The sequence below is a fragment of the Ostrinia furnacalis genome, unplaced genomic scaffold, assembly GCF_004193835.3.
Source record: "Ostrinia furnacalis isolate ACB-3 unplaced genomic scaffold, ASM419383v2 OfSCF5357, whole genome shotgun sequence".
NCBI classification, from domain to species: domain Eukaryota; kingdom Metazoa; phylum Arthropoda; class Insecta; order Lepidoptera; family Crambidae; genus Ostrinia; species Ostrinia furnacalis.
The window spans coordinates 271105-298996 of NW_021135596.1; the positions used below are offsets into that span (position 1 = coordinate 271105).

The window sequence follows — 27892 nt, forward strand, 5'->3', positions numbered from 1 at the left end:
CACACAGGGTGTGCCATGGAACTCAAACACTACGAGGATCAAGAGAAACAAAAAACATGCTCCAAAGGATAAGGAAATAAAGGATAACCAAAAATAAAAACAACAGAAAATTCAAAACTTAAGCAGTTAATATATTAATCGTTTTTTCTCCTTAAAGAATAAATCAATAAATGATTTTAAGATATACACAACTATAAAAACCATTTAAGATAATACTTAATAATAATATAATAATAATTATATATAGCGAAATATATTATGTGCAGAAATAAAAATCTAGGTGACTTAAATTTTTTCTTACTCGTATAACCTAATGAATTTCCTAGTAGAGCGCGGCGGTGGCGAGGCGAGCCGCTCGCCGCACCACGCCACTCGACTTGCAACGTACAAATTCAAATTTTTAATAATTTAATTTAACTTTTTTTTATCAATAATTTTGATCTGAAGGCCTAAATGCGAGTGTCGTAAAATTTTGGTGTGCGAAACATTCGTCCAATGAATTTGTTCCAAAAATTTTGTTATGCCGAAACATTGTGTGCGTCGAGTCGAGGTGGCGCTCACTCCAACTGTTCGAGAAAGTTCGGCGACTTGAAGTACTCGGGCACGGGGTCGTCGAGCCGCGAGATCACCTTGTAGATGGACTTCTTCCAGCTCTGCTCGGCGTCCTTGCCGCCCTGGATGGCGCGGAAGAACTCTCGCAGGGTCTGCTCCACCACGTATCTGAAGTTGGGTGGGACCTGGAGCGAAAGGAAAACGATCATTAGAAAAAGCTCAATAAAAGATAAATTGTAAATAATATTGATACTGTATAAACTGTGATATAGAATTGGCTGGTATTTGATTACTATTTTATTCGAAGATGCGATCTATCACGGAGCGAGCTTGCCCCCCCCAAATGCTTAATCAGCCATGTCATGGATGATCTTATTTACCTTCACAAAAATTACTACTACAGAATCATAACAATCTGACCTATTACCGACTTAACAATCATTGTTACTCCTTTAAAAAAATTTGCTCGCTTATTACTTAGTTTCAAGAGTTGTGTAGGTGGTGGTAATCTTAGAATGTATTTTGTAAATGGTGTTGCAAACTCACCTCAATGTGGTTATTCCTGTTGTAGTGCAGGTTGAGCACCCTGTACAACTCCGAGTCGCCGGCCACGTGCAGGTCCTCGGGCGTCTTCAGGCCCTCGCTGATGGCTTGCCGTGCGTACTTCTCCATCTGGATGTAGTAGAACTCTCTGCAAGGAAGAAGCCAAGGTTAGTCATGATAATGTAAATTATATTTATTGTTGTAGAAGAAGGGGCTAACAGAGATGTGGGTTATTTGATAGGAATCGTAAAACCCAGTAGAGTAGATGTTGGTAGAAAGTAAAGAACATTTGGAATCCAAGTCTGAATACTATCACGTATTCGGTCATAACTTTTCAGCTTTTATCTCTGCAGGATAACTAAATAATCAGAAAATGCGATCTGCTCTTCAGAAACCGTTGACGTAAACAGAACTATCCCTGTCGAAATAAGTAAAAGAATAGAAGAAAAATAATCCTCGTAAAAATCCACGTGTGAAATCATGTTGTTCCGGGCGCGAACGCTCATTTACGTGGTCTTAAAAACCGAAATGGCTACTAATGAAGAACGCTGCTGGCAGTTACGCGTGTACGTATAGCGTGATACTTCATGGCACAATGAAAATAAAAAGCACTCGAAACCCGTCGACAGCGGGAAAGGATTTGATTAGCCATTTTCGCTCTCCGCTTGCCGTGTCGCATCGCTTCGCTATCTTCGCTTCGCTTACGAGAGCGAGTTGAGCGGATCGAGAGTCTCGCGAGGCTAATTACTTACGAGTTCGCATTCAGACGGGCTAATTCAGTTTTTCACGTTTCTGCAAGTGACGCGTACTTGCGCGCTTTGGAGGGGTCGTGTCGAGTCTCGAAATATGTTTTATTGGTATTTTTTTTATATCATATTCATTGTTGTTGATTAATTGGTATTCGATTGCAGTTGTTGTGCTATATTTTTACGGTATGATACGGAAAATGTATGATTCCTAGACCTAAAAGTCATAAATAAATACAGAGTTTGAAATATTTTAATCACGTTATCTGGTTCAGGTTTGATAATATCTCAATTGGATTTAGAATATTGCAAACGATATGCCACCTGAATTGGTTGAGCGACTAAATTACGGAATACCCAGCTATCAATCGACAAGCCTCATCTCTAAGCCACTTGCGAGAAAAAGAGGCACTCCAATCTCTCGCTCGCACACCGAGGGCTTCTATTATTTTTTAATTGGCACTCGGCACGAGATTGCAGCCTTACTAATTGAGTAAGTAAATGAAGTGTCTAAATAATTAGATGTCTTTTTGGCTGGCGCGGGAGGCAGCGCACCACTGTGCGATTCACACACTCGCTGACACTTTTGTCTCTAATTACACTTTTAAGTGAATGTAGGTATTAAGATTAGATTCTGGTCGTAAAAATGTTAAGTGTTTTCATATGTTCGTCATTATGTCTTTAACGGTAATAACTACTTTGAACAGATGTTTGATGTTATTACTTAATCATCAAAGTCAAGTGTATCGTATTTTAATTTATCTAGTTCTTTGTAAGGATAAACATGATTCATTTATGATCTCCATTGAATTTGTGCAAAAGGAAATTTAGTGGTTCACTAATCAACCATATTCGTCAAGCTTTCCCCATTCCCCAATACAGTAATTTAATTTCATTCAAATTACGCACATACATTTCAAATTACGCGTGACATCTAAATTTAGCGCTAGTAACGATTTCCTTGTGGCATTTTTGAGAGAAATCGACAATTGCGATAAGATCGTCCGCGTAACTGTGGCGCTATTTGTAAGCAGTTAACGTGTTCAAGTCACCCATATACCACACATGCGGGCAAGTGAAACAACAACGCGAAAAGAATTAGGCTTTTGTGTTTACGAAATGAACAAAAAAGTTAATTCTTAGGTACATATTTTGCGCACTTTTTCTGGAGCGCTGAAACACTGTGGCTTGTATATTTTTATAAATACTATTTCTAATCTAACACATTATGTAGATAGAGTTCTTTGCCAAAATTATAATCGTCATAAATAATTTCAAAAACCGTTACTGTGGGAATCAGCTGTTAGTTTGAACTTTACAAATGTTCACACACTCACCCTTAACGTATTATTTGGCGAATTTGATCAAATACTAAATTAAACTCTACTAGTCTTCACATAAAGCTGACAATTCGTCTTAGCTGACTTGGAAGTAAGTTTAAGCTGCATGAGTAATACAATAGCGAAATGGTTAACAGGTGATCGGTGTGTTGAAAGATTTTGGACCTTAATCGAAGGAGTTAGGTGTTGAAATTGGTAGTAAGAATGGGGTATTGTTTGATTTTCTTAAGAAATCGCATCTTGCGCTTACCTGGGGCCAAGTTCTTAGATCCTATTGTAGCTGACAGTTGCGCGTTTTTTGCGAGTTTCTTATAAAAGCGAACTTTGAGAATGAGGCCGAATAAAATGTGTAACGACCTTCCTTGAGACGGCCAACTTCTTATTGTCTGCTAAGAAAGTTGCTCCAAGTTAGTCCAAGACATTGTAAGAACTTTGGATCCGCTTTGGGCTAATTAGCCAAGATGTTTATTTGATTTTATTTATTTTAAACGAGTCACAGAACATCCCAACTTTATTTATAGCAAAACCAATGGTAGATTTGACTCTACCATCCCAAGGATTCGAATTATGATAGAGAATAACTTTTGCCGTATTTTTGTAAGAGCAGAACAAGCTCATTTAAGGGCTTAAGAAATTGGGTGCCTTAAAGCAGTAATATCTTTAGATAACCTCATAATTATTAAGATATAAGTGCATAATTTGAATATGAGTCTACCCCCATCAGCTACTAATGAATATTCTACAATATCCATATCCATCAAAGGACCTTTTGTTGTAAGTGTTCCTTAGTACAAATCTTGCTAACCCTTATTGTTGGTGGCAAGGAGTCCGCTCCCCTCAAGACAACGTTCGATTCCCGTGTGAAACCAGCAGAAATGATCGGCTGTAGACTGAAGATGTTTAGACTTGTTCCTCAACATTTTATTCCTTGACCTCTTTAGATTCCTTTGTCCAATAATAAAATCCCAACTCAAAGTAAAAGAAAAAGTTCGCAACTGGTTTGTAAATTAATTTAATAATTTCTTTAAAAAATGCGGCCAGAAATAAAACATTACAGAAAAATAAAGATACAAACCTATACCTAATAACATTTTTTTCATTTTATAATCGTAAGCGTTTTGTCAAGATAGTTAGAGACCACTAAGTTTTTTATCTTTGCCGACTCTATATTACTTCGTTGTTAACTCTATGTCGAAAAGTTAAGACGCTGCACCGAGGGGTCCGTGCATTGTGTTTTTTCTTCGTTTTGTTAACCTGTTCGCCGCCAATGTGTGACACAGCTTGTAGACATAATATGGAAGTTGGTTACAGCAAATGTTTAGGTAAAAGGAGCACTGTTTTTTTATTTTGAGTTTGTAGGTGCTATTGTCTACATCGAAGTGAAGTCCGCCACTGAACAGTTTACAGATACTTTGTAACTTATTTTTTTTATATTACACACAAGTTTAATTATAAACCTACTCATGAAAGTGTTGCGTAACAGGTGATTTGTAAAATATTAAATTATGAATAATTTACAGAAATTAACTCTATAATTTGTGGCAATTAAATCGAAAGCCAGTTTTAAACCTACTAATATCCTGCTAACTTTACTCACGGAATACATAATAGCACAATTAATTATAATTAGTTCAAGGCATATCGCAGACGGCAAAGGTACTGGGTTCTTACCCCAGTTTCATATCGCATAGCGGTATGCGCCCGCATGCATTCAAGCAACGGTTATAAAAACAGGAATTTCATTTGTCACACACTAGCCTATTTTCTTACGATGTTCGTCAAGTTTTAGTCTGTCAATACACTGTATGAAAAAAAAAACACTTACAATACAACGGTTCAATAAATACAGGTTGACCAAAATGTATGAAACAGCAGATTTTTGTGATTTTAGAGTTGGTCCCATAGTGAAAGTTCATGGTTAATTCATGGGCAAACATCCTGTAACAATATCGAGACGGTAAAAAATCATCTAGTATAGGTACCTACATAGAATTATTTTCATGAATAAACTATTTATTTATTTCATTGACGATTTAACTTGTGTGTGATAAGCGATATTTAAAATAACGTTACGAGGTAACTTTATTATGTGCCTACTTCAAAATATTTTCTCCAATAAAACCCCGTTAGCGCAATCTATATATATAAAAATGAAACCCATTTCGCGTTGTCACGGCATCACGTGTGAACGGCTGAACCGATTTCGATAATTCTTTTTTTTAAATGTTTGTGGAAGTCCAAGGATGGTTCTTACGGAAAAAATATTAAGAAAATCTCTACGCTAAGGCGGTACGAAGTTCGCCGGGTCAGCTAGTGATACCTAAAAATGTAAAAACCTACGTACATATATACCTAAAATGTAGAGTTCCGGTTGAAAAGATTAAATCGAAACAATAATATTTTATTCCGTTACAATTTCTCCAAATGATTTAATACCTAATTAATACTATGTCCTGAAATTATTTCAAATGATATATGTATAATATACCTACTTATCGCTGCGGTTAATATTTGGAATTTCCTCTTTAGTACGACTTCTTTGGCGATTACTGAGGATGTATAATAATTCCTAGTTATTTTATTTTACTCGTATCATAACAGGTAAACCAAGACTTTAACTTGTGACGTAAATTACAAATTAGAAGTTGCCATGGACTAAATTATTATTTAAAACTATATTAATATGCGCAACTTAATTTATTTAGGTATTACCTACTAAGTACCTACGAATAAAGGTCGCGGGAAGAGCCTGGATGCGGGCAGCGCAGGACCGTTCATTGTGGAGGACCTTGGGGGAGGCCTTTGTCCAGCAGTGGACGTCATTTGGCTGAAACGAACGAACGAACGAACCTACGAATATAATAAATAATTGTACTAAAATTTATGTGCTTTGTAAAAGCGATTCAGAATTGAATGAATTTTAAAACATAGAAAAGTAGCAAGTACTAACTTATGCAATATGAATTTAGTATCTTGCAGTTTGCGTTCATATTAATCTCTATTTCCAACTAAAATAAAATGAAAATCAAATGTTGTAGAATGTTGTTGGTACAATCAACAAAAATCTACTCTAGAATCTTAAAGTGACTCTGACAGTGAGTCTTCCAGTGACTTGGTCCACTTTTAGCTTGGTCCACGGGCCAAGTCGCTGAAAGACTGACAGTAAGCAAAATGACAGTTAGTAGCACGATACATGGAACCGGTTTGTGTACCTACCAGTATGCATGTATACCGCCGCCCTTACAGCAAAGGTGGGGGTAGATCGCGAAAAATAGTTTCCAGACATTTCCGAGTTCGCCAAACACCGCTCATTTCGATCGCCAAATACAATGGTTATTAAAACGTGATGCGGACCCGCGATGCCTACAGCCGTATTATGCGTTATGGACAGGGCTGCCTATTGTTTTTTTTTTGCTTTTTTTTGATAAAAAGTAGAGAAAGCCCTGATTAAAGTCACGCATTTTTCTTGATATGGGCGGTAAAAAAATATTGTCATCAACGTCATTGTTAATTTGTTAGCGTCGCGAAACGTGTTAAATTAGTATACCTACTTAAATTGATTATTAACTAAGAATAAGGTAAGTTGGTCAATAAATTAAATTAGGTAGAGAATATACATAAAAGCATTAATCTTCAACAAATAGAATAGAAAAGATAACAATCACGGATTTCAACTATTTCAAGCCAAGCTCATCGACACTTCGCAAGCATCCAGAACGCCGATAGTTCTTAAGCTGAAAGTGTGTCTAGCAAAAAAAGAACTCCTCATAAAACCCGTAATGGCAACCCTGGATAAGTTGTGTGCTTGCGCTTGTGTGGGTGGCTGGACGCCGGCCAGTGGAGGCGCGTGGACAGACCTCGCAAGGCACAGACGCGGACGAATTAAAAAAGCAATATCGTTAGTCTATGGGCGAGAAGGAGAGGAATATTTAGAGGTGAGGTTTTATTCGAAGGTTGAAACTGCGAACCTTCTTTTTGCAACGGAATACTTTGGACGGCGGCGATACTTGTAGTGGATTGGAATACCTATGGTCAACTCATAATGGTAGAGTCGACGGCGTTTCACACTTTAGGCACATTTTTGTTGCAGATTACCTACTACAACTATAGAAGAAGTGTTTAATGTGTCAATGTCACGAGTATAATTTTAAGATCTTTAGCCTATTTGTTGTTTGTTTATTCAAAATACTTCAAGTCTCACACCCCACATACAAAAGCCCTAACAAAAGCCCCCCACGATGTTTCATAATGCGAGTCATATCAAAAGGCCTATTTTCGCCGATATTAAAGAAGTTAGCGCGGCCGAAACTGCGAACTTTTCAGAATAGCGCCTCTGTGTTTTGCGTGCTCTATGTAAAAGTTGGACGGCTGCACACATGCGCGGCACGCACACAGGCGCGCCTGTAAACTAATACCGGGCCAGATTAATGCTTCAGTTAGTGAAAAAAACTTTTTTTCAGACTGCGCCGTCCGGTGCAGGGCCGCACTAAGGGTCACATTATCGTCATATTATGTATAAAATGTCTACATTGCACGTTCGAGAACTCATCACAATACCTTACACATTTGTTAAAGCGTAAGTTTCTGAGTTTGTTGGGTGCTCGTGCTTTTTTGTTATTTCGAACTAAGTACTCGACGATGAAACTTTATAAGTTACTGCTAAAACATCAGAAATAGCACTTTAGCTATTTAGTTAGGCTTAGTATTTATTTTAAGCATTCTACGAGGACTAAATGGCCTGTTCAACGACTTTGACAATAATTTTACGCGTGCCTATTCAAAAAGAAATTACGATTTTAACGTTACATCACCTATTTGATGCTCGAAGTATTCAGGAACATTTAAACAGACATCAATATAATTTGACAATAATGCAATTAATGTTAAAATTACCGTAATATGTTGCGTCAAGAGTCAGATTCAATTGTTATGTAAATCAACGGATAACGGAATGCAAGACTCACTTATCATTGCATAGACGTTTAATATTTAATTTAAAAGTAAAATCTGACACGAATCGTAAGCGGATTCCGTTTTAGATGCGGGCAAGTCGATTAGTTGACTTTCTCGCGAATGCCTTCTTTATCTGTTGAATGAAAACGAGCATAGTTTATACTAGCTGGTGTGCCTTTTTAATTAAATATTGAGATTTTAAATAACTATTGAGTCAAATTAAAGAATAGTTTGAGACTACCATTAAATAATGGCATCTGGTTAAAGTCGTGCGTAGTAGATTTTATAGTTGAGTTAGTATTTATGTACAGTTTAGGTATAAACTATTTCCTGTTAGCGACCAAAAATTAATATTCAAATTCTTTAATACCCCTTATCACTACACTTACGCATTTATTCACGTCGCAATTATTATTTAATATTATTCAAATTAGCAATGCCATAATGTCTTCAATGTTACATTATAATTAATTGATGAAACAGTACAGTTTCTTTAACCCAAAACCTTTTTATGTAAAATATCATATTCATTCCTACCCTTTAATAACTTTCTTTAACACCTGATGATACAGGTATATTTTTTACTTTTTATATTTTACTTACTGACCTAGAAAGTAAAATATATTGTTAAGGAATACTTTATTAACGGATAAAATATTTTTGATTTGATTTGATTATTTTTAAATCGGAATGATTGTAAAATCCCCAGTTCGGCCCTGGCTAATGACTCCCTCCTCACTGACCTGGCTCTGTCTTGCACTCCCGCTTCAAAAGTTCAGCTCATTTGAGTGCTTGCCGAGATTTTATTACCCCCCCAACTACTCGTTTCGGTATTAAAAATTCGAAAAAAAGCGAAGGGTTAAACAGACGCATGGCCGTTTAAGGGCTACATAAAGCTGACCATTCACGGTTACTTGATTACAGAATTAGTTCGCTAATTACTGTTGGGAGACAGTTTCAAAAAGCAGTTTAAAGTGTCTCCATTGCGATGCGGCTGTTTTGAAATTCGCAATTTTTCGCGAGTGGACTTTTTGGTGATAGTTGAAAGCGTTTTCGAGCGTTTTGTTTGTGGTTCATCCTTGTAGAACGAGATGATGGAAGCTTGTGTTACGGTCAAGACCTTGCGGTACCTATACTTATATTTTTGATTCGTTGATAGAGCTTAGTTTTTTTTTTTACTATTACAGCCAGTATCATAAAGTCCATGTTGGCTTATTAGATAAACTACTGTTTTTTTATTTTACAAAGGCTTTAAAGTTCTCGGATAGAGATAGATACAAGATAAAGTCACCCGAAAAAGCAAAGAAAGTCGCTCTATATCTTTAACAGCTCTTGATGAACATAAAACAAATCTAACGACACACGAATCAGAATGAAATACATACATCATAAAATCAGACGACTCTACATTTGCATCACGCATTTTACGCCTTCTCTATTGCCTGGTGTTATTATACACAAATCTTAGTGTTAAAATAGCAATAAAAAGCCCCTGGGAAATATGTCGAGTAGTCGCGCAGACTTCACGCGTAAAGTAATTATCATTAGACGTATCAGGAATGTATTAATATTCATTAGCGAGCGATGCTTTGGTCAGGACTTGCGTTCGGAAAAATTAAAACAAATGACGGCTTCTTCTAGATTTGAATGCATTCGAATTTTGAAATTTTAAAATTATTGTAATTTTCTAAACTTTTTTTTCTTTTATGGCATCACGGATTATGTGTCAGTACACATAACTTTTTTTTTATCATACTAAAGTTAGTTTCACAAGTAACCAATAAATTGGCAGGGGCAAAGTGTAAAATCGTTATTTACATTTTCAGTAATATTATAAATAATTCTGTAAAATACCTACCGCAGTAATAGTTGTGTCGAGAAATGTGTATATTTATACCATAATAAGGCATTGTATAGCGATTATCAGCTGGGTTTTCCGAGAAAACAATCCGCCACTTTGCTCTGCAATCAAGACGTATTGACGGAAAACGAATGTAAAATTCCTTGCAATTGTTATTTTTAATTCTTGGGTTTTTTCCCTTATTGTAAAAACGGACTTTAACTTCTGTTATTTTAAGAACAGGTATAATAAATAAACTATGTCAATAACATGGTTATTTAAACAACTGCAATAATTTGAGTAACAACTATTTTTTTACTTTTTATTTGCGAATCGATCAATTTTACCTACATTAACTTTAAAAAAGTTGGCGTGATGTTAATAAAATTAATCTCTTTCATTCTGATCTTGATCTGAACCTTGTCAACAACTAAACAATATTGTTAATCTATGGTAACTTGCTAAATACAGAAAGCGCTTTGTTTTATCTATGGCATCTTGATGGAAATTACATCGCCACTCCCATATAGGCATTGGAATAGTGTGCTTAATTAATTACGTCTTAGGGCGGGCCCTACTTGTGCCACTTGGATAATTTCCCATGTGGCGAGCCTACGCGCCTTTTTACGTGCCCACGTGATTCCTTGTCTTTGGTTCATGCCCACAAAAACTTTATACTTCGATGCCTTTGCCTTGATTTAAAAAAAGTATTGTCAAAATCTAGTCACTTTTTTTAATGTGTAGCTTTGGAATCGAATGCTAAAAGTATTTATGTATTTGCAATTCGAGTACAATGCATGCATTATCTATGGTAAATTGCGTCGAACCAACAATGTCATAGCATTTATAGGTCATGCCAACGTACAAAATAAAATTAATTAATGAAATAATAACGTCTCAGAACAATATAGAGCAATTAGTTTGAAATATGTAGTATAAGTAGTCGTCTTCAAAACCACATGGCCAGTTTAGTACGAGCTGGTGATATGGGCTGAACAAAAGAGGGTGTTGTGGGAATAATGAAGTGTGTGAGGTCATCGTAGATTGGCCACCGGACTTCAGGAACCGATATCGCGGCGTATGCGCCGGTCGGTTTCCGTCCCAGCTGATAGCGACCAGTAGAAGGATAAAACAAGGGCAAAATATTCACGATATTATTGTTTCTAAGAATTACAATATTATAAAACTTTATTCACTTAAAAATTTCCAGAATAAATGGCTTTTCATTCATGTGGAAAATCGTTACTTGATCCCTAGAATACAATGCAATGTTTTCAGAAAACAATTTAAGTTTTTTTTTGGAGACAATGAAAAGCGAAAGCAGTCTACTTCGATGTCATTGCTCTATTTTAGCGAATAAAAAAAACAAAAGTCGCGTGACTTTCCCGCCCAAACTCATATGTCATTACAGGGTTTTTTAAGGTGTACACTAATGAAAGAACGACGCGCCCCGCTCCTTCGAGACTCGAGCAAGGCGTGCCGCGGCCTCGCATGCTACATGACAAACTACTCAAGGGTATGTACATTGTCATGACATGTAAAAAGTTTATAGCTATACTAATAATAAGCCCGTATGGTCTCAGAACGAAAATAGACAATTATTTATTTGAATTAAAGACACCTACACAAGTTTTCATTCTATTATTAGGCTGTAAACCTAAACCCTTTCAAAACACGAATTGTACTTATACGAGATTTTAAAAAATGCTTTTAATAGTGATTGGTAACAGCACACACGCTGGGTGGAGTAATTAAAAAAGTTTATGCCCCATCGAAGACAAGATAAGGCCGGCGGTCGGAAGAAACCGCCACTTTTCTAATTACTCTTTCATTAGCTGATGGATGGCTGCGAGCGCGGCCGGGCGCGAGCGCAGTCAAGTTTGCGTCAGCAAACAACTGCCTGGGTACTTGCTGTGATTGCATCCGTGATTTAGCGCAAGGTTGCGAAAAAGTACCTTTACAAAAAGCGTAGTTGTACAAAATTGCCATCAACATATCAATGGATTACAGCAGTTTTCATGACGTTTCATTTGCCTAATTGCCCGTCATCATAGCCAATTAAAACAAATTACCGGAATAATCTAAGAATGGACCCATCAAAACACCTAAACACTAATTAAAAGTGCGTTCCATTTTTGAAACGGCCGCGTCCGAATCACACAGCCCTCACCCGCTCCTTCTTGATTACAGCGATAAGTAAGACCGCGCCTTCGCGTGTTTTAATTATATTATTAACGACGACGGCTGGCGAAAGGCTAATATTTTATAATGGCTTGCGTATCGCAATGATATGTAAATATCCAGCCGCGCCCTCGCACCTATTACCCACTTCGCTCGCGTGCGTGAGTCGCTAATTCGGAAGTAAAGACACGTTAGCGAGAATTTACAACTCAAGCGTGACGTTCCTTTTCGCCCGACGAATTCTTGCGCTGCACGCTAATAGGATTGGCAGTTGACATTAGTCGCCACTAAAGAAGTGAAAAGTATAACGTGTAATTAGCAGCGTTTTTGAAGGAAAACTACTCATAAGCTTCCTCGAGAGGGTCGTATTAATTACTGGAGGTGCTCGTACGGGCGTGCCGCGATATAAATGGCTGGCCACTTGCCGCCCTAGCTCGCCGGCCTTATTAAAAATGTTAACACGTAAATTAGACTCCAGCATCCGCGCGGTGCAGTGTATTAGCCAACCAATTAAATTTTGCACCTTACGTACAATAGTGTTGCAAGGTGACTTCACACGTCGGGGAGGCTTGCACGCAGACATCATCTCGTGGCCCCTTTACCTTTTTAATTGTACCAGTTTAACGCTGGTATTTCATCTCGGGCTTTGNGGCCTTTGCTACGGATTACGAATACTTAAAGAATCTGAAGCGAATTTTTTTATGCGAAAATATTTAATATTGAACCAAATATTATTCTCTCCAGGCATTTAACACGGTAAGTTAAAAAGGCATGTGGAAATTGCGACGTAAGGCTGGCAACATTTCCGTTTCCGAGAGTCACTTACAGACGAGGGAATTCGTTCTCAATTTGTTTTTTAAATTATCTAAAATTGTTCTACTTATTTCGCTCTCTTTGTTAGTGTTGTGATCGTGGGAACTAGTATCTACTCTATTTTCAAGAATTTATTATTTTTCTGTTTTTTTTTTAAGTTTAATTTTTTTTATCTTAGATGCCATTGCGTCATGTTCATGTCGAGTATTTCTAACTCCATGTGACGGTGGGCATGCCTCTCTCGCGCGCATGAGGTCCCATAGTCCGCGCTGAAAAGGCAGTTCTAAGTGTGCCCTCGCGCGACTGGATGTGTAAAAAGATTAATTGGAGTGTTGCCGTGTACCAACAATTTATGACGCCTTCCGCGGGCCGACCACAGACCACTTCTGCGCAACTTAATTAAGCGAAATAACTTAAATGAGTCACCGTTGCTAATTAGTGCTATCGCTGGCTAATTCTACGAGCGAGTCTTTGTTTGCAAACGCGCTCACTTCTTTGAGAGCGCGCCAAAAGAATTTGTCTTTGGCCCGACTTGCAGCAAAGGATGTTTGTTCTGCGGAGGGCCATAAAGACTTTGTGCTTTGCCGGCGACTTTTGCACTTGATATTTGTAAGCTGAAGGAGCGACTTGGCTCGCAAATCTTTAGCGTTAGGAGCGGAATAAAACAATGTTGCTGTTGGGAATTTTAAATATTTCATTTGAAATATTTTTAATTAATTCTAAGTTAAATCCTCTCCAATGCGTTTCAGTAAAATGAAATGAATGTTAGCGATTACTCTTACGTCCTATTTGAAATAGGTATGATGAGGCTTACGTTTTTTTATTTTAATATTGAAAACTGTTCGGGGAAATAGCTAAAACTAATAGAAATGAAAATCAATTTTGCATTGCGTTCTCACTAAAAAAAGGTTTTTAATGGCATTGAAAAAAAAAGTCCGTAATAGAATAAATATGTTCTAAAAAGGAGACTGGCTGGTTTGTTAATTATTCAACGGATAAAAAAGAATCTTTTAAAAAAGGAATGTAAGATTAAGGCGGGCACAGACGTGCTAAAAGACGGCGAGAGCTCTCCTAGTTAGGGCCCTCGAGGTGTCCTCACCTCAACAAGTGGCCGGCCGTGTGTGGAGGCCTTTACGTCTTCGCGTGTCAATGCCTATAGTGTCAACTAGGCGTGCTTTCATACATACATCACTGCTTGTTTTGGTTAGAGCCACTTTGGGACATTAAGGCTGGGTTGCACCATTTTATTTTAACTTTAATAGACGTCAAAAATCTTTCAAAGTCCATACAAAAACACCGGTTATCGTTAAAATTAGGCGCATCTCAGCCTTAATATATTATATTCAAGCTTATTTTGCTGATTTGTACCGGTGAAAAACTATTTACAAATAAAGTTCTTGCTATGGAGACCTTCTAATTTGCTACGAAATGCTACGAGTTTGCTACGAAAATATGTTTAGTATGAATCGAGGACCGAGGTATTTACATGATATTTTTTCTATTCTTAATTAATGCCGATAAAATGTTGACGCAACTGTTCATTTAAGTTTAATTAGGTTTTCCATTTTATCATTTCGTTTTCCACCGTATCGATACGAAGGCTATCGGGTACGCTTGACTTTCGATTAGAATTTTTATCGTTAAAATATAATTAACGATTATTACTCAATTAATTTAATTAAGATAAACATCGTTACTCTCACACTAAAACAAGGATAATAATCATGGACACTAGTTATAATTAGGTTTTCATGTACATATCTTTAACATAAATAAATAATTTTATTTAAGTCTATTACGCATTATTTATTTATCTCCAATACACAACTCGAAAATGCATTGTTAAAAAATTACATAAGTGGTCAATTCTCAAAATTAGTCGACAAGTTGTAAAAATCACTTACGACATTTTGAAAAAGAAAAATTCGCGCTATTCCTGCTACTTACGACGTTGTAATCTACGACTACGTTCATTATGTTTACATTACTAATCGTCGTTTCCTACAAACCGCGAGCGAGCCCTAATTAGAGGGGAAACCTAATCGATGCTTCCGTAAATTTAAAATGCAACAATCCACTGCGAAGGTGTTTGGGTAGGGTGGCCAAGATTTATTGGGGATTTATTTTTATTAAAGGCTTAGCTAATACGCAAGTTAGATGAAAAGTAATGCTTTTTACTCCCACATTTTTTTGTTAGGTATTTATATTGCTTTAAATCTTTATAACTTATTGGAGTCGCACTATACGCTACTGAAACTGCTTTTGTAGGTTTTAATAAGGTATTTTTAATGAAAAAACTGAACCCTATTATCCTCTGTTGTCGTAAATGTCTCTGTTACGATTTATTTTGAAGTCCCTGAAAGAAGTTGTATCTGGCCACCCGGGCACCGGTGGTAATTGCCTTTCGTGCGATTGTAGAATGACCCCTCACCCTTTCAGCTTTCAGATGTTTATCGCCAAGGAAATGGCCGTTTTCCGTTGTCCACAATGCGGCCATTAAGGGACAATACTAATGGACGAACTTGTCCCAAGTCGCTTTTCAAAGAAAATGTTTTTAATCCCGCATTTTTTATTTTTGTGGTCACAGTATAAAGTAGGTGGTAAACTTTGTTTATGGCAAAGAATTCCGAAAGAAAATGGCGCGTAATTTTGTTTATGGTGCATTCTAAAGTTTTATCGTGATTAAGTCTTTCTTTTACCAATTTTCAAACCATATTCTTTATTTTTATACTAAAATATAACTAATATGACGTGATATGTATTTTTCTAATAACTCATATCAATGTTGATTAGTTTTACGTATAATTCCATATCTGAGCTTTTACGGCGAGCTTTATCTGTCTAGATTAGCAGCTTGAGATAGGCAGAAAGCTTTAATATCGAAGGTGATATATCACTGGAGTGGTTGGCCAACAGTGACGCGTGTTACTAAGTTTGACTATAAACGTTGTGCTCCACTGAAAGATTAAAGATCTGTATTTGAGTCTTTAAAAAATCTTCACGATTTTTTAAAATAATCCTATTTGACTGTCCAAATACTAACTGTAAAGAGGCTGACTAAAGCTTTTTTTTACCTACACATAATTTTTCTTCGGATAATTTCACATTTGACCAATGTTTTGAGCTGGTTTAAAGTTAATATATCGTGTATGATGCAAAAATAAATAATAATTCTAAGGAGCTAATTAATTGGAATATAAAAAATAGTGTGAATGTTATTATCATTGAAATTAATTCTGACACGATTTAAGTCTCTACATTTCAAAGACTTGTTTTTTTAAAAGGCTATGTTTTCACGCGATACTATCGCTCGACATAGCATAGCTTCACATGTAGCTACACCCTTACATATTAGACTTTCGCACACAACCCATTCGGAAGAGAGGGTGATATCAGTCGAGTGTGCCTGATAGGTAATGTAAAGAAGGGCACGTTATCACAGAGGAGGGCAGGTGACTCTTATCACGGGAGATAACGAATAAATTTGTCGAGTTGAAATCAATACTTGGGGGGAATTTTCCGCGTAATTACAGAGATTTTTCTGGAAAATTCTTGGGATTTTAATCTAGAGTAAAAGAAGTGTGTTTACTGTAGCTTTACGTCTCTAAATTGTAATGATGTCGGTTAAAAATGTAGTCAAAATAGTTTTAACGAATCATAATAATCGATAAATTACAGTTACGCGTATAATCGTCTAGCTGCTAGAGTCATAGTATCGAGAATTATTTATTACTCTCTGAAGTTATTTATTCAATTTCGAAAACAAGATTATTGCCAGTATATCTGCTTTTAAATTAATACAGACGTAGACTTACTATCAGCTCATATAATTAAGTAAATCTAAAAAAAACTTATCGAGCCCGTAACGAGCCTTGTTATTTCTGAGCCCCAACGAGGAAAAATATTTTTATAAAATGACAAACTTAATTTAAACATCGTAGTGTTGTTCTTGATGCACCACAAATGGAATTAATTATGACGTAATTTTTTGTTTGTTTAACGAATCCGTCACAATACTACGGGGGTTAGAACCCCTTCGGTGATTAGGAAATAGTGTATTTCACCCCGTTACCATATTATTAGATTACAGAACTAACTGGAATGAGGGATGGCCATTAATAAATCGTTTTACCGGTTTTTAATGGAGTTACGATGTTTATTTGCTTCGAATAGCCCATGGTCCCAATCTTTAGTTTTTACTTTAATAAAAACAGTAAGTAAAGTTATACTCGTAAATATGATTAAATACCAAATAAACATCTTTTCTTTCTTTCTTTCTAAATGAAGATTAGTTTAAAAGTAAATAGGGTCTTAAAAATGGCTTTTCTTTAGGCGTCAATATAAAACCTATGTTCCGGAAAATGTCAGGCTTTGATTAAGTAAATAAAGTTCAAAATTCATTGATGACGTCGTCATTCATTAATTTTTTCCTTACAAATATTTGTTATGTTCATGTGTTCTAACAATGTACGTCATTGATTTCACTGTTTTAAATTAGTGACGTGTAAAGTGACACATTCATTAACAATTTATAATAATATGTATTTACGCTTTCATACTATAGATATTTGTGAAGGAACTGAATCAGTATTTATTATTAGATGAAACCGCAATAATATGTAAGACTGAATGCCATTAATATGTTTCATGTAAAATAGAAACAAATTTCATAGTAAAACAATATTTCGAGACACTGATGTCGATTTTCACTATTTTATCGATTTCAAAAAGATGTTCTATTATCATCTGTTGAACCTAACATAGCCTACCTTTCTGGTAACGCTACACAAGTAATTCAATTGAATACAATTAAGTTAGAAGTAAACATAGAATAAAGTATTTGCAGAGAAAAACAAGATACATTTTGAATCTCTGAAAAATTTTTTGGTCTTTACGTGGTAAATAAGGTATGAGTACAATCCAAATACTGTGACTTGAAATCTTTTAAATAAATTATCACAATTTTTTTTGTTATTTCAAAATAAAATACAAAATGACTCTACCAATCGCTGTTCGAACAGAGAAGTTAATTTTAGTGAGGCAAAGTTAAACAATACCTTATCTGCCACATACAACCAAATAACAAAAAATCACTAACCTGAAGTTGGAGAACCACTTGACTAGCTGTGCCGTGTTGTTTTTGTTGAACTTGATGTCCGGGAAGTACATCTTCAGGACTGCCGAGCTTGGGTACCGGACCCAGAAGAACATCAGCTTCGCCTTGCGCAGGTGCATCGGAGTCAGCGTCGAAGAGTGCACTGGAGTTAAGGATCTTTTGGGGTATGCGGCTTGGATATCGGTACACAGTTCAAGCGGTTTTAAAATGATGTCCAAAGAAGTTACCATATTGTTCAGATTTTTTAACATTAAGAGTTGAAACAAAATTAAAATGTCTTTTAAGAAAGTTACGCTAACGCATGCCTATTTTTTAATAAAATATCGGAAAATATTAAACTGAAAGAATCATTTGTCAGCAAAATCTAAATCAGTGTTATTAAAATTAACTGGACATTATTGTGATACGTAAATTGATTTGAAACATCATTAATATTAATCAGCAATTTGAAATAAACATTAGAAAAGGAAATCATAACCCGAGATAACCCAAGGACGTTATTGAGCATTTTTGACTTATCGTAAAATTTGATAATTTTAACGAACTTTCGAGCTTTTAATGGCACTTTAAATATTGTGATACGCTAGTAATTGGTTATTACCATAATCAAATGGGAGAAAAATTCTATAGTTTTTGTTATTTTGAATAACAAAATACTAAAAACTTGGCTTTCCTCTTTCAAACAAATGAAAGCATAGTTCTAAGGCACAATACACACAGTCGGTCGACCTAATTACACATCTATTCCAGTCTTAGTTCGTAGGCTCGCCGCTGAAGCCCGCAAAGTCTAATCCGTTTGCATTCCTAATCTTATAACGTGCCTTATCCGATATCTGCGTAGCTTTGTTTAATATCGATTGCCTTTTATTTGCTAGAGATGCTAGATTGTACTGATTTAGGACAGAATTAATATAATAATGAAATTAAAAGTTAGGGTTGAAATATGATAATTACAGAAAAGCTCTAAAGTTTTTGACGAGTGAGAGGAATTTTGATAAGGAGGTTTGCATAGCAAAATGCTGAAAGTTATTAGGCTCGAATAGGCAAGAAGGCGATCTCAATGAAAATGTAGAAACAATAGATTGACTATCGATGTGGAAAACGTAGAAACCACAACACTTGCGAGGTTTCCAGAGTCGTAACACACAACTGCTAAGTAGGAAATGGGCGGCAGCAGTCGTAAGGTTAAACACTACAGAAATAAGATATCTGTGGGTATTTGCGGGGAAGGATTTGTGCCCTACGGTATTAGCTCGGATTTCGTTAACGTCGTCGAGTTGACCCGGATTAGAAAGCGAGTATACTTCAGCTGTGTATTTGCTACGCAACAATTCACGCGCAGGACGCGACGCTCAACATGTTGCCAGTACATTAGGCAGTACATGCTGAACGTTACGTATGCGCATCATCTGTTGCATGATACAGCTGGATACGTACATTCGAGTGATCTATTTAAAAAGGATATAGTAGGCTGGACTCCGTCGTAGGGCAGGTCGGTGGAGTTGCAGTCGGAGTGCGGGTCCTGGGCGTCCAGGTGCGGCGGGTGGTGCGGCGCGGGGTGCAGCGGCGCGTGCGCGTGCGCGTGCGCGTGGTGCGCGTGGTGGTGGCGCAGGTAGTCCGGCGACGCGTGGTGCGCCGCCGCCATCAGCGCGGGGTGCAGCAGCACCGGCGCGTGCGGCAGCGGCGGCGAGTCCCGCTCCGGCGCCGGCGGCGACCGCGCCAGCCCGCCGCCCGCCCCGAAGAACGGCGAGTACGGCGAGAACACCTGGCTCTCGTGCAGCGACGGGTTCGGTATCGCCACCGACGTCGGTAGCGCCATGCCGCCCGGGTACGGCCGCGGCGACGGCGACTCCGGGAACTTCGTCTCCGGCGACTGGCCCACTCCCTCCCCCAGGATCCGGCTGACGGTGCGCGGCGTGATGCGGGTGTCCGTCACCTTATGCCGCTTCTTCTTGGGCGTGACCACGAGGCTGAGCGCCTCGTTCTGCTCGGGGTTCGACTCGCGCTCGAAGTGGCCGTTCATCGCCCCGTAGAGCGACCCCAGCGGCTTCGGCGGCGCCTGGAACATGCCTGCGGGAGGCCGCACTTGAGCGCCGTGGCCGGGCCCGCCCGCCTCGGCGTGCAGCTGGAAGGCCGCAGCGCCCGGCGCGCGGGGGCCGTTCATCTGGCTCATCAACATCGGGTTGTGTGTCATGAACGAGACGCCGTTGGGCGCTCCCGGGTGGTGGACGGGTGTGTTACCTGACATCTGCCCCGACGGCCTCTCCGGCGCCTTGGGCGGCGGCGACTTCCTGTCGAGCATGCGCGTCGCCCGCAGCAGGTCCTTGTTGAGCTGCTCCGCCGCCGCGGCCGCCGTCTCCGACTGCTTGCCGAGCATTCTGCGCTGGTGCACGAAGCGGGTCACTATCGAGTCTATGAGGCTAGCCAGCGATGCGGTGATCTCGCTCTTGAGCACCTCGGCTAATCCCTCCAGGTCGGCGCCGGTCACCGGCCCCACCGATCCAGCGTTACTACTCCGTATCGCATCTAATCTTTCAGCCAGTTCTGTCGATAGAGGTGGTTTAGGTGTCGGTCCCAGCTGTCGCTGCTGAGGCGAGTGTTGATTAGACTGTGGCCTCTGCTGCTGATTATTCTGTTGCTGCTGCTGTTCGGCCGCTTCTTTCATGCGGGCCTCCTGCTCCAGGAACAGCTTCTGGCTGACGTTCAGGTACATGGCGGCGGCGTTGTTGAGGTGCTGGTGCGGGTGCGGTGGGTGCAGGTGTTCGGTGGGCGGTAGATGTGGCAGCAGCGGCAGAGCGCCGTTGAAGCCGGGCGGCAGGTGCGGGTGCGCGGCCGCGTGCGCGTGCATCTTCGCGGACATCATCTTGCTCATCACTTGTGACAGCATATTTGGCGCGGCGCTGCTCGGTATCGGGGGAGGGACTTCCTTTGCGGGCGAAGCCGGTTCAGACTTAGGCACCGTATCTTCGGGTTGTTCGATATCACTAGAAACACCATCGTTGTCGACAGTTTCAGAGTCCTGACCCATTCTATTACATAATTGCATATATTTCTCTTGCATCTCTGCTAATTGCTCTTGCATTGTTCTAAGTTGTGATTTTAGGGCGTTCTTTTCTACTAACTTTTGTTGAATGGGGGGGTGTCGCTCACCGTCGTCCTCGGAGTCGTCCGAGACCGTCTGTGCGCTGCTGCCGTGGCTGGTGCCGTACCGCTCCGCGGCGCCGTCGTGCTGCTGCGGGTGGTACAGTTTTCGCTTCTTGCAACCGTTCACTTGTGGCTGTTGAGGCGCGGGACTAGAACGCATAGTCGACACAATGTTCTCAACACGGGCACGTTTCACATCCAGCGGTCGCGGGGAGGAACGCTGAGCATCACTGTCACGGTCCTCGGGCTCCGACTTGGGCGCGAGCAGGGCGTCGGCGGCGGGCGGCGGCGACGTGCGCGAGTCGCCGGCGCTGTCCAGCCCCAGCAGCGCGTCGTCCAGGTCGGGCCGCGAGTCGCGCGAGGACGGCCGCTCGTCCTTGGGCTCGCCCTTCGGCTCGTCGTTGTTGTTGTTCGCGAGCACATTATTATTGTCCGGGGAGAGCCGCAGCAGCTCCTTCTTGCGGGTCTGCAGCATGTCGCGGAGCATCCGGTGCGCGAAGTCGCCCCCGGAGGCTTCATCGCCGGCATCGGCGGGCGCTCGACCAAGTAGTTCGTTGAGCATTTCGGCCGGAGCGTAACCCGGTCCGAAAAGCCCGAAGTGTTGACGGCCCTCGAATATGGCGCCGTAAAGTCCACCGCTCATGTGTGCGGCGCGCGCGGGCGCGAGTCCGTTCGTCGCGAGAGTGGAATAAGAATTGCGCGGCTCACCGGCGTCCACGCGCTGTCTCGCGCGTTTCTGTTTCTTTAGGAGTTTATCCGAGCAGAGCGCGTGTGAGTCGGCCTCCTCCTCCGATGACATCATAGGCGAGGCGGGCCGCGATTGGCCGGGCGGGCGGCGGGCAGGGCCCCACCGCGCTACGCGAGCCGCATCGCCCGCTCTGCAACAGAGAGGGGAGCGCGATCAGCACACCTGCCCGTGCGCCGGCGGCGTGCACTGCGCGCCGCTCGTGCCGCGATGCACGCCGGATGTCTTACGTATAATACAAACAAATATTACTAGCAACTTTCCATACAAAAATTATACTACGTAGCCATGAATATTTAAGTGTTAGGTACTATTTATAAATATTATAGAAATGTGCACACTTATACTACGATTTTATCTACAAATCGAACACTATTAAATTTTATTGTTTGATATCGATAAACATGAGTTTCAGCCAGGTGGTAGGATAATTTCTCCTAATGACTGGTCATAAAACAAAAAGTAGACCGCGTAACAAAATTGCCTTAGGACAAGGAAAGCGCGATCCGAGCTCTAGATAACTGAAATTTTCCGTCTAATAATACCGTATTCATGATGGGTAAAATTATTGGTTGTACACAATGTTTGTGCTCGTTTGATAACTTAAGATAGAGATGTAGCTATAGCTTACTCTCAGTCTGTCGCAACCCGCCCATCGATGATTATCTTACCAGCACAGATACATAATGTCCATTGTACATAACAAAGGCTATGTAGCCGGCATTAATTCCTTTTGGACCGTGACTCCGTTCAGAGAGGACAATGAAGCTAAAAATGTCAGAAATAATTCTGTGAGACATGCGCCACTGCCGCCGTGTCCGCTGTTGGACGGGGCACGAAACTTTTCCGTCAGTCTGTCGACAACTTCTCTGTATCATACAGTTTTAGACAGTGCTACGATTTTTGAGTTTAAAACGCTATTTTAGTCGCTAAATTATATTAGTTTGACTTTCATGATCACTTTTATAGTCACTGTTATCTGATAACTTATGAAATTGTCTATCAAACTGTCCCGTTCATGTTTGCATAGTTTCAAATGCCTACATTGCATCAACACTTTTTAAATGATTTCACACTTCGTAGCCTTATGAAATCATAATTTTCGAACTTTGTTGATTCACTTTTTTTTAATTACCTAACTTATTTTTATGTTAAGGGTTAGTAATGTTTTTTATCGCAAATATGTACAGTATTTACCAAGAACTTCAGTATTAGTAACATTTTGTATATCGTTTCCACGTTATTTAAGCTTACACGATTTTTTGGTTGTATTGTCAATTATTGTGTCGACTCTACCATTTAGTTACTGAAATGGAATAATAATAGATCTTGTATTTTTGATAAGATTAAGCTATTTATAGATTTTATTTATATTCTGATTTGATTTTTAAAACGTTTGATGCAATCGAATCGTCCGACTTTTTTCTCGTAAAACGTCTTGTTTCGTCTCTCCGTTTAGCCGCCTTAGTGTAATGGACTCTCACAGATCTGCGTCTCTGACAACATCCGGAGCAATTTGCGCACAATGAGATGGTATCAATGCTGGCTTCCGATGGCGTGGCGTGACCACTTGCCGTCACGCCTCGGCACACTCACGCTGAAAACTCACTTTTCTAATTGGATTATTGGGGGGCAAACATATTTAGTAAGTTAGTGGTCTACTCGTTTAGTGTTTTTAGTTGCACTTTTGAAGAAGCAACCGCAAATAGTCTGCCTCACGCTGAAAAATCACTTTTCTAATTAGATTATTCCTTATCTTGGGGGGCTAAAATATTTAGTAACTTAATGGTCAGCTCTACTTAATATGCTATTTATTTATTTAGGAAAGTTATTGGTTAACTCGTTCAGTATTATTCAGTTGAAATTTTGAAGAATTGACTGCAAATGGAGTCTAGGGATGATGTTTAAAGTGATGGTTACAAAAAATAGGTACACGTGCCTTTTACCGACGTTAACGTTAAAATAAACGTTGCCTTCCAGACGTTTATGCCTACACAAACGTATTTCTTAGTTCCTGTGTCTAAAATAATACTGCCTCAGAAGCTATATGGTTTTTCCACGGACCAGTAATAGAAATAGTTAATTGATTGCCTTTTTAACACGTGTTCTCCCAGAGCTAGCTCGCAGTAATTGCTGTACAGTCGACGCCGATCGCACCCGATCATTATGTCCACGTAATTTGTGGTCATTTCGGTACGATTGCGACAGTGCGAGATTGCGAGATGCAAACAACTGCCTTACTCTACACCACAGACCATTCTAAACCTTATAAACTTGGGATGACATACGAATCTTGCTGTGTTTCCCGTGAGGGGGACAGTCAGTGCTACTTACCGGTCACATGGTATGTGACTCGCTGAACCGTCTCGAAATTGTTCCGGTGTATCCGGTTCTTTATATTGTCCGCCAGGTCGTAGTACTTTCGACACAGGTACATGCAATGGTGAAAACCGCTTTATTGGCGCTCACCGCCCGTGATGATTTACGTGGGCCCACTTGAATTATAATAATTCCGTGACTACACTAGATTGTCATCGTAGTTCAATGACATTAGAAACTTTTTCCATTGTTCATTGGAAGATCAATTTTTTTGGGTTTTCATACGGCGCGGCGCGGCGATTCCATGCTCTGTTAGTTTTTAAGCTAGCAAGTTCTAGCAACTTTTTATATTAATTCAAATTGTATAGGTTCGTTTCAGGACAAGATATACATACGTATTCGTATACGTATGGATGTACGTATAAGTAGTTACCCTTCTTTCAGGCTTGCTCTACTGCCACTTCGGGATAGCATATCGCGGGCGTAGGAAACTCTTCAATCTTTTAAAAGAAATACAATTTACAAATTATTCTACCTGATGAGGGCGGGCAGATACTTAGGCAGATAAAGTATTTTTATTAATTTTTTTAATTAAAAATGTAAAGTTTTTAAAGGCAAGTTTAATTTTCAAATCACACCCACTTAATAAATTCTTAGAAAAATAACTAGAAGACAATATTTGTTTATTTAAAGACCAATTTCCAATAAGGTCCCCCTCAAAACCTGTGTCTGGGAATGCATGTATCGCAATGCCTTATTGCCGGAAATAATTTTGGTTATGACCGGATCATGAATAAACAATGCCATGTCAAATTGTGATCAGGCGCACCCTATAAGGGTGCGTTACACACCGCGATTTGAACGTTGACTGTACACTTAATTAAAAAAAATTGAAAAAAATAAAAGAATCGATTGTCCTTGTGGTAGTTTTAGGACTTTAGCTGTCCACACAATTTTAGGATTTTTTTTTCATGTCCTTATAATTTTTGCGCTATACAGTTACTTAGGTACCTGGGTGGTTTGGAATCAAATCTTGACATTAAGGCTGACTTGCATCACCTTACCTTTAACAATAACTACAACTTTAACCGGTGAGTTTGACAGACTTTTGACGTTTATTAAAGTTAAAGTAAAATGGTGCAACCTAAGGTAAATGTTGTAACTGAAACAGCCTGAAACCTTATCGCTCGCCAATCGATGTCAGAGCAGCGTTTAAGGTCTATTTTGGCCATCAGACCAATATAGCAATAGCAATTATCCGTACCCATGGCTGCCGAATCAATTCCTACGTTCACTGGCCATCGTCGTAAGATGTAAATCGGCCTACATAACACTACAGGCTGGCATGTGCACCGACACGACCTGTTGATTTTCGTCCATATCGCACTGGTAGGGTGGTGATGACCTGCATAAATGGTGTCGATGATTTGAGTGACGTCATTANCTACGTCATTGCCAGATTTACTTTGAAGCTAAAGCTTTGAAATTGGACTAAGTAGAGTCTGGATTTAAGTCTACCTAAAATATGATGATGGCAAAATACAGAATAATGTGGAATAATAAAATATTGAAGAGTTATTGTTCTGATATTAAAAATAATAGGTGCCTTTTTTTGTAAACACGATGAAGAAAAAACTCGTCAAAATAATTTCTAATCACTTTATATTTCCGCTCTTTATTTCTCCAACTCCAAACTCTTAGACCAACTCTTCTAAAAATGTGTAAGATACAATATTACAAACTCTAGGACTAGGATAAATCAATAAAACCAATAAGCACTCAGAGGATAATCGTAAATGTTGGATTAGACTCTCACATTTCGATATCTTTATATCAATACCTAGCCCTTCTTTTAATCATAAGTAGTAAACAAATTACCAAATATCGATATCGAATGCAGCCCTGTTCAAGGACATCACTACGCTGCAACGCACCCTTGCTTAATTTGGCGTGACCTGACGACGTCTAGTTTTTACGGAAACGTTTCTTTCCGACTGTACATTTTCTCATGGCCTGCAAACAGGGTGTAGGAGAATTTCCTGACAGTGCGCGAATGAGGCCTTTTTAGAACATTTTGTAAAAAGGTGTCTTGATCTTAAGAATTTTCTTACTTTAACTACGTCATTTGCCAACTATAAATAAATAATTTGCAATTTGGCATAACTTTATAATTTCTCATTAAGATAAGAAACTTCTTCTTTCCAACTGTTTTTACTGAAAACTATCTTTGCCTGTATATTACCTACATAGTAGGTAGGTACTTAATATTGTTAAGTTAAACTAAAATTAAATTAAAAGTAAAATATTATGTTTATTTTACCAAATTACCAAAAGTCAAGTAGCAAATAGTAATATTTACATCATTTATACTATCTAAAATGGATTAATTGAATTCTTATCTTTTACGCTTAAGGGTGTGCGAATAATTGTGCCCAACAAATCTATTTTATCTTTGCCTTAACCAATTAATTTCCATGTCTTTCTCACACCAACCAATACATCTTCATGTCAAAGAACTCATTAAGCTCCGAGTTAAATAATAAGTGATACCATCGAGCCATATGGCACGGGTAGGGGGTGAAAAGTGTACAGAAATGCGTGGGAATGCGCTACCCTTGCAATTACTTTGCCCATAATTTGCCGGTAACTTATGGTCAGCTGCCATATGGCACGGTCACGGTGGACTTGACGTGGAAAGGAGGTGAAATTACGAATTTAAATAAGTATGTTTTGATAGGAAATTGGATTCGTTTATTGTAAAACTTAGGGCTTGTTCTTGGTAACGTATTTTATTCACAGAGTCAAGAGAGGCTTGCTTTTGGTTATATCTTATGGAGATGCTGGATTGAACTTAATCATTCAGGATCGAGAAAAGAGTACATAAGTCAGAATCTTATGTACTCTTTTCTCGATCCTGAATGATCCAAATTCCCCATCTTATCTCAAGTCACAGTTCACTCTTCTCAGTTCAACGCACTCACGTCAGCTCCGTTCTTCTAATAAGTCTGTCCTTTCCACCCCTCTTCACCGAACTGGTTTTCTCTCCGACTCCTTCCGTCTCCAGGCCATAAGGCTCTGGAATTCTCTGCCTGAAGATATCAGGCAAGCCTCTAGCAAGTTTTCGTTCAAAAAATCTGTCCATAACCACTTTCTCCAAATGTCATCAAATCATCTTCATGAATGATTTCTGTTTTAACTTATCGTCATCCATCATTATATCTATCATCTTAGTATGTATTTATTTATTATATTATTTTATATATTATTTATGTATGTGTATATGTAGCTTATTTGTTTTGCCGTCGCTTTGTTTTATTTAAATTTTTTTTTGTTATACCGCCAAACTAATTTTTCTGCATAACCCAAAGGTAAACTGGATGAGAATGCCTTATGGCATTAAGTTCGCCTAATGTTAATATTTTTGGCATTGAAGTATAAATAAATAAATAAATAAACTTATCTAGAAGATTAGATCTATTTTTAGACTGTGTCAGCTACTCATTAAGTAATATCATTGTAAATCTTGGAAGGTAATAGATTTCTCAAATTTATGTCGATTTGTATGAAAGAATTCGTTAAGCTTCTGCATAGTTGTCTTGT

At 39.0% G+C, this 27892-nt stretch overlaps 1 protein-coding gene across 4 annotated transcripts in view; it reads right to left on the minus strand.

Annotated features, from left to right (window-relative positions):
* Window positions 1–310: 310 nt before the first annotated feature.
* Window positions 311–27892, minus strand: part of pros (homeobox protein prospero) — a 103507-nt gene continuing 75925 nt past the window's right edge. Inside the window, exons 4-8 of one of the 4 annotated variants that reach the window (XM_028315891.1) lie at window positions 20326–22106; window positions 19522–20154; window positions 18067–18226; window positions 1099–1243; window positions 311–737 (exon numbers count right to left, since the gene is read on the minus strand). In XM_028315891.1, the coding sequence (XP_028171692.1) occupies window positions 558–737; window positions 1099–1243; window positions 18067–18226; window positions 19522–20154; window positions 20326–22030 (2823 nt within the window). In that variant the 5' untranslated portion in view covers window positions 22031–22106 and the 3' untranslated portion in view covers window positions 311–557. Of the gene's footprint in view, window positions 738–1098; window positions 1244–18066; window positions 18227–19521; window positions 22107–27892 lie in introns of all 4 variants that reach the window. The other 3 variants (XM_028315892.1, XM_028315889.1, XM_028315890.1) reach the window with 3 other exon arrangements.